The sequence below is a fragment of the Meriones unguiculatus genome, chromosome 3, assembly GCF_030254825.1.
Source record: "Meriones unguiculatus strain TT.TT164.6M chromosome 3, Bangor_MerUng_6.1, whole genome shotgun sequence".
Taxonomy (NCBI): domain Eukaryota; kingdom Metazoa; phylum Chordata; class Mammalia; order Rodentia; family Muridae; genus Meriones; species Meriones unguiculatus.
In genome coordinates, this window is record NC_083351.1 from 67,364,177 (window position 1) to 67,377,980 (window position 13,804).

General features: G+C 41.3%; 1 protein-coding gene across 1 annotated transcript in view; it reads left to right on the forward strand.

Annotated features, from left to right (window-relative positions):
• The first annotated feature begins 327 nt into the window (after positions 1–327).
• Positions 328–13,804, forward strand: part of Trpv5 (transient receptor potential cation channel subfamily V member 5) — a 32,882-nt gene continuing 19,405 nt past the window's right edge. The window contains exons 1-8 of the mRNA XM_021654135.2: positions 328–668; positions 3,945–4,042; positions 4,177–4,299; positions 4,686–4,823; positions 5,139–5,237; positions 5,380–5,552; positions 5,703–5,849; positions 8,007–8,219. Coding sequence (XP_021509810.1) covers positions 559–668; positions 3,945–4,042; positions 4,177–4,299; positions 4,686–4,823; positions 5,139–5,237; positions 5,380–5,552; positions 5,703–5,849; positions 8,007–8,219 — 1,101 coding nt within the window. The 5' untranslated portion in view covers positions 328–558. The remainder of the gene's footprint in view (positions 669–3,944; positions 4,043–4,176; positions 4,300–4,685; positions 4,824–5,138; positions 5,238–5,379; positions 5,553–5,702; positions 5,850–8,006; positions 8,220–13,804) is intronic.

A 13,804-nucleotide genomic window follows, 5' to 3' on the forward strand; every position in this document is an offset into this window, starting at 1 on the left:
TAAAAAACTGTTTGATAAAGTACCCTTGCCTTATCATAATTCGTTCCTCCTGCTATCTCACTCCTAGAGAGTGTCTCATGATTTCTTTACCTTCTAATAATTCTCAGTTCTCTCCGTCCAACATCAGGAGTCACACAGAACCTCCTAAGAGCCTTCTAGGATATACATCCCAGGGTACCTGTTTCACCTTCAAGATTATCTAGCCTTGCTCCCTCTCTGAATTCCTTGGCCCCACCCCTCAAACACTCCCAGTCTCAGCTGCCCAGCCCACTGCCAAGAACCAAAAAGGCTCCTCCTTTCTCCCCTCCTCACTCCAGGCAGCTTTGTGCCCCCAGGCTCACCTCTGGGAAGGTCTCCTCCTCTTCCCCCAGCAATTTCTTCACTGCACATGCACACATTCACACCACAGCACCACCCACCACAGGCACAAATCACCTGAAGAAGATATATTCTCACCTGGGTCTTCATGCCCAGCAGACTGAGACTCCTCAGCTGCTGTCCTCTTTGACTGTCTCTTTTCATCAGATTTTAACAAGTTCCAAGTCTTTGCAAGAAAACATGGGGGTCAAAAGGCCTTGGATTAAACTCCAGAAACTATTCAACTGGTGGGTCGGAGAACAAGACTGGAACCAGCGCTTGGATCAGCTTCACATGCTACAGCAGAAGAGGTAGGCTCTTCAGGGTATCAACATCACCTCACAGAATCTTTTAAGTCCTTTGGTATATAGCCTGTTCCCTTGAGAAAGCACTCGGACTCAGTGCCAGGCTCTTGCCTGTATTCACCCTTTTCAGCCTTTGCAGGTGGCAAACTACTTGAATATGGATGTAAAAACGAGGGCAGAATGACACATGAGGGTTAAACTTGTCCTCCTGCCTCAAGGAAGGAAGCAGTAAAGGGACCCAAAGAGACAGAGGAAGTTAGGTGGGTTGGTGGGGAGGCCCCAAGCAAAGATTACTGGGAAGTGGGTTTTGTGGGGAAGGGACCAATGCATACAGGCTTTGAAATAGCCTTTGTTTAGAGGACTTGATGAAAGAATGATCAAGGAGTTGTCATCCAGAAGAATGAAATTTATTACCTGAGAAAGAAAGAGAGGGGAGGGATTTGTTTGTTTGTTTGTTTGTTTGTTTGTATAGTGCCTGGAGGTGACCAGCTGAGAAGGCAGCTCAGGTGAGATTGGAGTACTGAGTTCAATTCTACCTTTTAACATATTATGGTTGACAGAGATCATGGAGATAACTAAAGGCCTTTAATGCAGGGTTGCTGATCCATCTCCAGATAGATCATTCCATAACTGAACTCTGAGGTCCAGAAGGAGGAAAAGTTGTCCAGGCAAGGGACTAGAGATGCTCCCTCAGGTGAACTTCTGCATCAGAGTGTTTAGAGGATTGGCTTCTCCTTAGGAGCTGGATGGAACATAGAATGAGTCAATGACAGAATGCCTGCTCGTGGTTCAGAAGAGCCTTGGGTTTGGTTCAGTGTCCAGTTTGTCCTGTCTGGAAAGTTTTAATAATTGTGAAGAAGGAGTCTTGCATTTCTCTTTTGTACTGGTTCCTTCTACTGTGTAAGTTCTCTGCTAATTCACAAAGCTTCACTCTAGGTTATGCAATGGGAACTTTGGCTTCTCTGTGCTTTGAGTGGGACTAGGGTAGACTTTGAGATCATTTGTCCCTGTACCTTTCCTCATCAGAGGTGTAGTGGTCAAGGGTTAGGATGGACAAGTGCTTTATATAGTAACCTCAAGACAGAGAGTAAACTCTGGAATCATCCCTAGTCACTCTGGGCTGGTCGGTGCCATGAGGCAAAACTAGGATCAAGAGCTTAAGTGAGATATGGGAATCTGACCTCCAGTTTTTTTTAAGTTCCTTCTGGGAATATTATGCAGGATAAAAAATTTCTTTAACTATAAAGTTTCCTCTCTCTCTTTCCTCAGATTGCCTTGAGACAATGGAAGAGAAAAATTGGGGACCTAGAGATATCAAGGAGAAATAACCATCAATCTGTCTCCTCTGCTTTCCCTATGGCCACAAATCCTAGGCTCATGATTGGAGCACAAACTATGTTATCTAGGAAGGCTGGCTTCAGTTTTATCTCCTATTCCATTAGGTCTAGGCAAAGTCAAAATCAAAGATTAACTCAGGGGCATTTGTAGGAGAACCATATCAACCAGCTATGAAGCCCAGTGCTCATTTCTTTTTGGTTGAAAACAAAGCATTTTGAGTCTTAGGTCTAAATATTAAGTATGAAAAAAAGGCATGACCAATAGGCACCCCAAACACTATATTTTCAGCTGAGAAGTGTGTTTAAATAACCTGAAGGAGTGGTGAGAACTTGAGTAGAGACAAATGTAGAAGTCCAGTCCTTTAACAGCCCTTAGATCTGGGTCCTGAATTTCACAGGATTTTTAAGTTCTACCAATAGTTAAGTCCTTCAAGGTTGGGTCTCCAAATTCCCCTTGGCTACAGAGAACAGGTCTAGCTTGCCTGGGGACCTGAGGAACTGACAGAAAAGCCTCCTCCTTGTCCACCTTTCACCTTTCAGGCTCTTCTTGACATGTTTATGTGTCTTAGATAAGTCCACCAGGCCTGAGGTCTTTTTTTTTTCCCACAATGATACTCTGAAACCCACTGCAGGATTTCACTGTAGGCTCTTTTTCCTCAAAAAAAGAGGCTTGTTTGTTTGTTTAGTTAATTTATTATTTTTTTTTATTTTGCATGCTTCTAGCTAAAATATAATTACATCACTTTACCTCTTCCCTTTCCTTCCTCCAGCCTTTCCCATTCCTCCCTTAAACTTAATGTCCCCTTTATCTTTGATATTATTGTTTTACACATGCACATGTAAAAAAATAGGGTTACAACTTGCTGAGTATGCTTTCATTGTTTGTGTGTAAATAATTTTGGGGTTGACCACTTTGTGTCAGACAAACAATTATGGAGCTCATCTCTGGGACAGGCAGTTTCCCCTCAGTCGTCATTAGTTGCCTATAGTTCTTTGTCTAGGGGTGAGACTCGAACATTTTCTCCATTTCAAGTTAGTATGTCTGTTGATACTAGGTCTTGTTCAATCAACCATTTCTAGGAGACACAGTCTAACAGCAGACTTTCTGGTCCTCTGGCTCTTACAATCTTCCTACCTCCTCTCCTGTGATGTTCTTGAGCAGGAGTTGTATTGAAGGTGTATGTCCTGGAGCTTATATCTCCATGTTCCATTGATCTCTGTACGGTGTCCAGTTGTGATTTTTCTGTAATGGTTTTCATTTGCTGAGAAGCTTCTTTAATTGTTGGGAGCTACACTTCCTTGTGGGTACAAAGACAAGTAATAGAATATTTTTAAGAATTACACTGGTCTAGCAAAGTATTGGTAGTAGGTTCTCTTCTGATATTCATGTCCTTACTAGCCCAATGAAGTTAGCTGTTTATAGTATCAGGTATGATTTTTTTTTTCTGTTGATTGGACCTTAAGTTCGATTAGACAACTGTTGGTCACTGCAAAGATAGGAATGTCGTTATTGTACCTTAAGGATATCATACCCTTGTGGTCAGTTTTGTGGTTCATAGATGTCACAGCTGGATAGGACTATTGGTTGCTTTTTCCTCTGGCAATTTGCATAGCACTTCACAATAAATCCCACTTGAATAATTTGAGACGTGTGACATAAGTTCAGTGTCTTCAGCCATATGAAGAACTGTCCCATCTGTTTATCTACTTACAGCTAAGACTGACCACACACAAGCCTGCATTTTATGGGAGGTATTAAAGTGAGAGAATGAGAAGCCTTAAAGCGAGCTCTTGCCCTAGTGTCATCTCATCCCTCTAGTCAAACAAATAACTCAAGAATGACAAAGTTGATTTGTTACTGTGTATGATGAGAGTCATTTCTGCCTCCTCGGAGCATGACCTGTCTGTGACAGTCCCTAATGGGCTTCTACACATCTTTCTCCAGTATTTGGGAGTCTCCACTGCTTAGAGCAGCCAAGGAAAATGACCTGTGTACACTTAAGAAACTTCAGCTTGAACAGAACTGTGACTTCCAACAAAGAGGTGAGATCAGAATTAGTAGGATAGAATTGGGTTGGGAAATGGCTGCTTGGAGGGGCTGCTGAGGTGCTTCTGAGCCAGCAGCCTCTCAAAGGAAAACTGAGAGTGTTTGGTATTCTTGCCTTATTTCCCTCCAGGAGCTCTGGGGGAGACAGCGTTGCATGTAGCAGCCCTCTATGACAACCTGGATGCTGCTATGATGCTGATGGAGGCTGCGCCACACCTGACCACAGAGTCCATGCTGTGTGAGCCTTTTGTAGGTGAGGAGGCTTCACGATAACTCAAAGCAGAAGCAAATGTGTGGGGGTGATCTATCATTTCTAAAAGGTGTCTGTAGGGTGGGCTAAGGGAAGTGGTGGAGGGTCCTCATACAAGATCTTAGATCTGGAGCTTTAGCCTCCATGGCTCCCTTTTCATTGTTTACTATTACCCTTTAGTCTTCTCAGGGTCCCTCAGACCATAGCTAGCTCTTTGTCTCTCTCTCTTAATCTTAGTTAAGCCTAAGAGATTAACTATTCTTGGTCCCTGGCTACTCTGTAGTCTACAAAAAAATATTTGTCTTAAGAGCCATCCAAGAATTTCTGTAAAGGGCTCTGGGGAATTATGTTCTAAACAGAACTGTGACTCACAGCTGTCTCTGGGCCAGGTCAGACTGCACTGCACATCGCAGTCATGAACCAGAATGTGAACCTGGTCCGCGCTCTGCTAGCCAGAGGAGCCAGTGTCTCTGCCAGAGCTACAGGATCTGCCTTCCATCGCAGTTCCCACAACCTTATCTACTATGGTGAGCTCCAGGGCCAGGCTTAGAAAAAGTGGATGTAGAGAGCTGGGCTGGGCAAAAGGAGAGGAGTCTATGAAGGAACCTTTCTTTGGTTCCATTTTTTGAGAAACTGGGAAGGGGTAATCCTTCCAAGTCTTAGAACTAGAGCCTGATTCCTTCTCTAACACTTTGTCGCATTTTTTCCTTGGGTTTAACTGGACAAGTGATCTCAAGCCAAAGCTGAGATATGGGAGGAGGAAGCAGTTGAGGGCCTGGAGGGCAATTATCCCTCTCATCTCATCTTCCTGTCTCCTATCACATATCTCTTTGTGCCCACAGGAGAGCACCCTTTGTCCTTTGCTGCCTGTGTTGGCAGTGAGGAGATTGTTAGGATGCTCATTGAGCATGGAGCTGACATCAGGGCCCAGGACTCCCTGGGTAAGAGCTGGGATAAAAGGGAGTTCTGGATGTTGTGTGTGTGAGAGAGGGGGTAGGGTGGGGAGAGAAAACCTTAGGATAGAGGATGAAGTTGTCACCAACTCTGCTGCAATGATCACATGGCAGCCTCTGTTCTCTGCAGGAAATACAGTACTGCACATACTCATCCTTCAGCCCAACAAAACCTTTGCCTGCCAGATGTACAACCTGCTACTGTCCTATGATGGGGGAGACCACCTGAAGTCCCTGGAACTTGTGCCTAACCACGAGGGACTCACCCCCTTCAAGCTGGCTGGGGTAGAAGGCAACACTGTGGTGAGAAGCCATCCTCATCCCTAAGGTTTCTGCTTAGGGACCTTTCCCTTCCTACCCCATCAATAGCATGGGTAATTGACTTGGCCCATAGGTGTTCTCTAGATCTTCTTCTAATACACTCACCATTCAAATCTTTGCTTGCTTTACCAGATGTTTCAACACCTGATGCAGAAACGGAAGCATATCCAGTGGTCATGTGGGCCACTAACATCTTCCCTCTATGACCTCACAGAGATTGACTCTTGGGGTGAGGAGTTGTCCTTTCTGGAGCTTGTGGTGTCCTCCAAGAAGAAAGAGGTATGGATACCATAACAGGTCCAGAACATTTCTATGAGGAAATGCATGTTGAGATGTTGCATTTTCACCTGTGGAGACATTTTAATCCCAGGACACTTCACAGCCTTGCAATAGATAGAGAATAGTCTCTAGAAGAAAATTGTTACCATAGGGGCAAATATCATCCAACATTTATCTCCTGTGATCACCTTCCCCCTGCTTGACTCTAGTCTCTCTGTTTACTTATCTCATTCTAACCTTTCAGATGAAGAACCTTCTAACTTGGAGTCACTTCATTCCTTATTTCCTTCCTTCTTTTCTTTCTCTTTCCTTTCTTCCTTCCATCATTCAGCATATTGAGTACCTACTTTGTTGCAAACAATACAAAAGGAACCAATGAGAAAGATAAAGCAAACAAAACAAAACAAAAACAAACAAACAAACAAAACCAAAACCACAATATCTTTTCAGCCAATTTCTTCAATTTTTGGATTGATGTTGTCATAAATATGCAGTAGACTTGGATCTGTGCCATGCTGAGAGTGCACACTGTGCACAAAGGCAGCAAAATGAAGGTGGGAACAAGTCACCATAGATATGATAAAACATCTACAGCAAGATGCAAGGGAGAGAAGATGATGCATGATGATGACGAGGCATTTGGAAAACTAGGAAGAGGCAGATTCAAAGTAAAGCAGGAAGGATTGGCCCTAGGTAGAGGAAAAAATTCTTTTGAGGGTGGATGAAGAGTGTCTAGAGTGCTTGACACTCCAGGGCAAGAAGTTGAAGGAGCCTCCAGAGAAAAAGTGTACCCTTCCAGGGGACTCTGTGAGGAGCTGCGAGTAACTGGGAAAAGGAAAAACAAAGAAAAATTCAAAACCCAAACAACAAAACCCTAGGAGTTTTGCATCAAACATTCCAGAGATAGCACAACACACAACAAAGACATCAGACATAATGCACTGACTGGCATAGAGAAAGGAAAAGACTAAAGTGGAGATAATTCCTTTGTCTTTCAGGAACCTAAAGATATTGGTAAAAACTGAGTTTCTGTTGACTATCTGCTATACACCAATTTCCTAAGAACAGTTATAGACCCACAAAGCATGAGAGGTTATTACAACTAATGAGCAGAAGAAAAAATGCACAGCCATTTTGTCTGATTCTGGAACAGTCTTAGAAACACCAAAAGTTTGAGCAGGCTTTCTTAGGAGAACAAAGAAATTCACCCCACTGTGCAGACTCTGCATGCTCCCGTGCTCTTTGACATCAGGTATTAACTACCTGCATTCTCCAATGGGTTTTACACAGCCTGTACCAGCTACTTCTCTTTAGTTACCACCTGTCTTGCTCTGGGTTTTATTGTTTTGCGAATGTCGCTCTTAGTTCCATCTGAGGGACAAAATTTTTCTATTTTTATGGCAAAGTAGATACTCTGGTTAGGGGCTCCTTCAACTTCCTGCCCTGAATTGTTGAGCATATCTGGAAACTGTCTCCACCGTCAAGGGAATTTTTTTTTTTCTATCTACCTAATCCTGTCTGATTTACTTTGAATTTGCCTCCTCCTATTTTATCAAATGCTTTATTTCATCCGTTTTCTTCTCTCATTTGCACCTTGCTGTTTACTTCTCTTGGAGCACCATTCCATCTGGCTTAGACTATTGCCACATTCTACCATCTCCATTTGCCAGTCTAACCATACTTCTAATGCAAATTGGACTGTTTTCTTGCTTGGATTTCCCAGTTGCTCTTGATTATATTTGGAAAAAGAAATCAAACTCCTTACTGTGAAACCTAACGTGCCTATGCACACTGATCTTTCTTATCATTTATTTCTCCCATGAAATTTTTGCCCACTAATCTCAACAGAGTCTCCCACAGTCCCAACCACACCTTACCTGCAAATAAGCAATGGCTTCTCAGACCTTCCTAGCTTAGTTCAGTCACCTACCTGCTACTCATTTGTTATAACCTTGGTGTTCCTGTATGCACTGTTTTTACTTCTGTTGTACTTTCTCTGTAGCACTAGCACAAAACCTAGAATACAATAGAAACTTCTAATTGCCTGTCAAAGAAATGAGTGACTGGATGATGATAGCCCTGCCATTGGCAATGCAGTTCAAAACTCAGCATTGCTCACCATGTTGCTCATTCTGCATTGTGTTTTCTCTCTGACAGGCTCGCCAGACTCTAGAACAGACCCCAGTGAAAGAGCTGGTGAGCCTGAAGTGGAAGAAGTATGGACAGCCCTATTTCTGCCTCCTGGGTGCTCTGTACCTCCTCTACATGGTCTGCTTCACTGCCTGCTGTGTTCATCGCCCCCTCAAGCTCCGGGATGCCAACCGCACACATTCTCGAGACAACACCATCATGGAACAGAAACCACTACAGGTAGTTCTTCTTCAAAGGGATGAAAGGGAATGGTGATGTGGAGGTGTTGGGGACCATATTGATGTTGTTCAGGAAAGACACTGTTCATAGACCTAGGTTGTTGCCAGCACCTCATCAGTAATGTGGGAATTAGACAGGAGATGGGGGCCACTGGTGATGCCTCATCAGTAAAAGTGTTTGTCCTGGAAGCTACAGATCTTCTCACAAAAAATTATTTGAATAACATTTGGTGTTACCAACTTTATGCTTATGTGAAATTCCACATAATTTGCCAAAGAGTTCCTCTTTATAGTGGGTTATCTAGAATGAGCAGCAGTTGAATACAAATCACTTCTGCAGGGGCATGCCATTTTGTGATGTCCAGCAAAGGTCTGGGGTGGTAAAGGTGGAAAAATAAGTTGTGGAGCAGATAAAAAATGATGCCCAAAAGAGCAAGTTCTCCTTTTGTTGTACCAAAATGAATAGACTCTGATGAGTAGCTTTGTACATGTGTAGTCACTGGTAGAACAACATTTGGGGTAGTTATTTATGAAACAGTAAAGTTTTTGGCTTGGTGCCTAACCCCCCCCCATAAAAAAGAGATAAGGACAAACAAAAAATAAAAGAAATATGTGCAGTATAAGTAAGAGCTGGGTGCTGGAGATTCATGGTTCATATAGAAGCTAGCCATAGAAAAAGTTAAACATGGGTAGGGAAAGGGGGTGGTTTTGTCCCAAAGAGAGGTTATATTTTCTATAATCAAGGAGCAAAAACCTTGAATGTGTTGGGTTAGGTAAAAATAGCACACAAACAGAGACAAGAAGCCCAAAGTAGGTGAAGATATTCTACCTTTCTTATTTATATTCTTTTAAATATTTTCTCTCCCTTTTCTATATCTAACAATACACACATATGTATGTGTGTTGGGTTTATTTATATGTATACAGGACATATAAAATAAATGGATTACATTTATGGTTTTACTATAAATATATGTCACATATTATATATAAGATACATGTGTACTTAACATTTACTTAACATGGCTCTAATATATCTTATTATTCAACTATAAAAATTATCTGAAGAGAGGAGAGGAATGAAGGAGGAAGGGGGGATAGAGAGAGGAAGGGAGAGAGGTATGAGGGAAGAGAGAGAGATTGTTTTATCACAAAGCATAACATAAATGGTGACAACAACAACATGTTAGAGGTAGACACAGGTGCTCAGAGGATTTTTCTTCCTGTGGCTCCATCTGCGCATGAAAGTTCAAGCCAAATATCTGCAATAGGGGTAGTTAGGGAAGAAGGGTGACACTAATGGTAATGAGGAGGTTGAAGGACGTGACCAGTAATGAGGAAAGCTGAGAGCAGAGGGGCTTTCCCATTATCTTTGGTCCTGTGTCCTCCCATGTATTCTTTGCAAACCTTTGCCTCATACTTATACAGATATTACACACTGGCCATATAGATGAGGTACTGCCCTATCTAAACTTTGGTGATGCAGAGCAATTCATTACAGTTAAGTCTCACATGTGTCTTTCTCATTGGGGCAGGGTGAACTGTGCATAAAAATATTTCTTTGACCCAGAGAGTCTAAATTATGTTTGAAAGATCCTCTTCCTTTGCCTCAGGATTAAATATAGCACAATGATAGCTAAATGCGCCAGCCATCCCTCTTTCTTTCCTTAACATCTTTACTTCTTTGATTTTTTTTTTTGGCTTAAGTCAGTTATTCTGGACAAAATAGAAGTCTCTTATTAAATATTTCTTTGACAATGGGACAAGAAGTAAGAAAGTCGAGGATACAATAATGAGAGATTTAGATAGCAAAGAACATCAATGAAAGGTCCCTATTCTTTACTGTCAATCTTTAAATCTTGGCCCTGAGTTTCTAGAATGGTCTGGTTCTAAGTCAGTTTGGATAAAACGAGCAGCTCCTGGACTTGTCTCCATAAGAAGTGATATTCTACCTTCACGTTTCACCAAATTGCTTGAATAATATAAAGTTCTTTTTTTCTACTTTGTATACTTAAAAGCTTCAGAAATACAAAGGTATAAAAATATGCCATTTAGACTTGAATTCAATTGTTGGCCAATTAGTTACCCCAGAGCTTTTACTTAAATAAATACGCTAATAGTTGGCGACGCTAATAGCACTGGGAACACAGGGCTCCTGGAAACTCTGGACTGTCTTCGTAGGTATTTTAGGGTCTATGGAAACCACTGGGATCCATGACCTTCTAGCTTCATGTGTGGGATTTTGTGAGAACAGTCCAGCAGTTCCATGCTGGATATTTGGAAGGGAGGGAGAAAAATCCTCTACTTGCATGAGGCAGCACAAAGTACATAAAAACTGAGCCAATGTAAGGGTGGAGTTAATTTATCTCCACTCAAATTTGGACATGGCTGAGCGACTATGTGCTTCACTGTTCAGCCATAGAGTTTTCAAGGTCTGGGAGCCAGGCTGATTAGATTTTAATACTACTTCTGAAATTAAATAGTTGCACTAGTAGATTTTATTGCTTTCTAGATCTGTGTACTTTTAAACAAGACTACGTGGTACAGATTTAGGAAGCTAGTAAGAAGACAGGTCCCATGATCCGAATGAGACCCAAATGTTCAGAATGCATGAAGCAGAGGACTGGCACTGGCATTTTAAAGGAACTAAAGTGACTAATCTGTAGCTAGGGCTGAGAACCGCTAGATTCCATCCTGGATGTTTCTAACTTTCCAGCCACAGGGTCACGTAGACGTTGTCTGTAACATTTGTCATGAGAGTACTGACTTACACCCATCATTATGACGTAGCTCTTACCCTAACACTTAAGTGGCTTGCTTGATTTTATACAGAGTATCAGTCTAGCCAGGACTTTATAACAAGATATCTGTCTATCTCTCTGCCTTTCTGTCTGTCTATCTATCCATCTATCTTCTGTCTATCTCTTCTGTCTCCTAGAAAGGATTCTGTCAAGTTCTTTGCTGATGTTTTCTTTTCTTAGAAATATTCAATACTCCACTAATGAAAAAATAATGCTAACCACTAATGTAGGTATTAGAAATTCAATAGCCATGGTCTTCACAAAACACAATGTAACTTGTATTCTTGCCTAGAAATTTATAAATTGATGTACATTAACAAAATTAGCACATAAATATCTGTTTTATTACAAATTGCTTATCATTAAAATTTTACCCAAGTTAAAAAAAAAAAAGGAGGGCACAGTGTTAAGATAGCATATAGTGGAAATCTGGTTCCTGTGCAGAACAGAAAAAAAAATTGTGAAAAATTTTGTGTCCTGAGCTGAGGTCAAAATAAACTGTAGGCAAAATAGTAATTTTAGGCAAGAATACATGTACACAGAGCCTAAGGCAGAAAAATCCTCTTCATTGTCTAGGGAAGAAGATTGACTGCAACAGAGAACTGAGCCAGGTGCCACAAATGAGAGTGAGAAGCCAGACCCTTCCCAACCTGTGGAGGATTCTCTGAGCCATATTCAGGATTAATCTTCATCTTCAAAGTTGCAGGATGCTCAGAATTTTAAATGTGAAATTAGCCTGACCAAAGTAGCCTGCTACTCTTTACATGGGCTGCAAGAGCCTCAGACTCTTGGCACTCCTTCTGTCTCAGCCTCCTGAATGCTCTTAGTATAGCCTTGCATCAGTCTACTTGGATATAATGATGGGCGTTAAAAAAAAATCCTTATGCTAGACAGTACCCCCATGCCAGGGTACAAACCAGACTAGAAAGGATTAAGAAGCTGTGGAGATACCAATCAGGTATCTATTATAGTTTAACAAGCAAGGGAAAATGGTGACTTGGCACAGTGATTTCATGGGAAGGTGGTGAGGAAGAGCTATTTGGGACACTTAATGAAGGTAAAAATCATCATTTCTTTGTGATGGATGTGGACAGTGAGGGGGAGGACAATTCCAGGAATTGCACATGGATTCTTATCCATTCTAAATCATCTATTTGTCATAGTAAATTTGATGATTCCATATGCCCTTCTCTCTCATACAGTCCAGACAAACAAGGGCACATAGCTTTTTAAAAACCATCTGATCTCTAATTCTGTACAATCTCTTGTCAGTTTCTGGTGGAACACATCCCAGTTAAAGCCAAGGAAAGGAAATACAATAAACAGGGGGCCAGGGAAATAAAAGTAAGCTCAACTGCATCCTTTCTATGTGAACCTTGCATAAATTTGTCAAGCTTTAAAGACCCTGTTAAGCTAACATGAAGTTTCTGGCAGTAAAACTGAGGTAAGATCAAGATGTTGCATTTTAAATACGTTACTAGGTAAAGATGTGATTCTGTAGATTGATTCTTATATGGCAGGAATTATAACATTTAATGTTCCTCTTACTCATAAAAAATAAATGAGCACCATTGAAACAGTAGTGGCTACAAATATAAAAGATATTAAGCCCTCTCACAAAAACATTCAGTTAGCAAAGGCAATGTTGGTGTTAGTAGACTTCAAGTGTCCAGTACCCAGAGCCTTGAAATGTAAACATAAAGACAGGAGATTTCTCCCTCCAGTGTCACATGCTATATCCTAGTCCTTTTTTTTCTCCTTGTATATGAATTGCATGAGAACTCAGTGTTCCAAGGCTTTGAACTAGCGTAGGTCCACCACCCTCACCTTTTATATAGAAACACTTGTAAAGGTGAGTATGCCCTAAGTGAGGAAAGGAGATCAGAGCTCCCACTCTCTGCTTCTGGGCTACTCTCTATTCTCTAGTTTTCTTAATCATTACTGTTATTTTATGTCATTAACCTGTTAGACATAGGGTAAATCATACTTCTTTGGGAATGGGTAACGGGTAATTGTTCTTAGACCAAGGGAGAGGAATATTGATCTCAAAGTTCTCTCTGGAGTTTCTCTGGTACAATACTGGGTTTAATGGAATATGTGGGAAGAAGGACAAGAAGACCATGTTGAGTGGAATTTTTTGTGCTACATGGAGTCTTTATCATCCAGAATCTCTCCCCCCATCTCTCGGTTCTTATTCTTTTATCAAAATATTGGCCTGGATCTTAGCCTTCTGAGGCTAATTTCTGTACTTCTCTAGATACACATACTACTTTTTTTTTCTTTTCAATTTAAAGTTCTCAGTGATCGCCATGGTTTTCACATAGTTGATGTGAAGAACTAAAAGCAAATGAAGATGACCAGAGGTTCTGAGTTCTATAATTCTGTAATGGTTAACAATATAACCACTTAGGTGTGATTTCACCTCAAGACTTAGAATGGCAGGCGAAGAGAAAGGCTATGCCATTGCAAAGGGTATAGAGATGTCAACCAGCACTTGACAGGGTGAGCCAAGATTATAAATTCCAGGTGAGCCTTGTACCAAACCACAAAACTAAGCATACCAGAACAAAGTAAGACAAAAGCAGAAGCAGTGTGTGTGTGTGTGCAAAACATTACAAGAGCAACTCACAAGGAGTGGCCAGTTAGTTAATCACTTCTTGGAAAAGAGAAAATTTCCCAGTCTATCTTCCTGAGAAAATACAGGCTCATAAATTCTGAGGAGGTAATATTTCCTAGGATCTTATTCTCCTATGGCCAGAAGTCCTTGCCTCAAGATGCATACCAT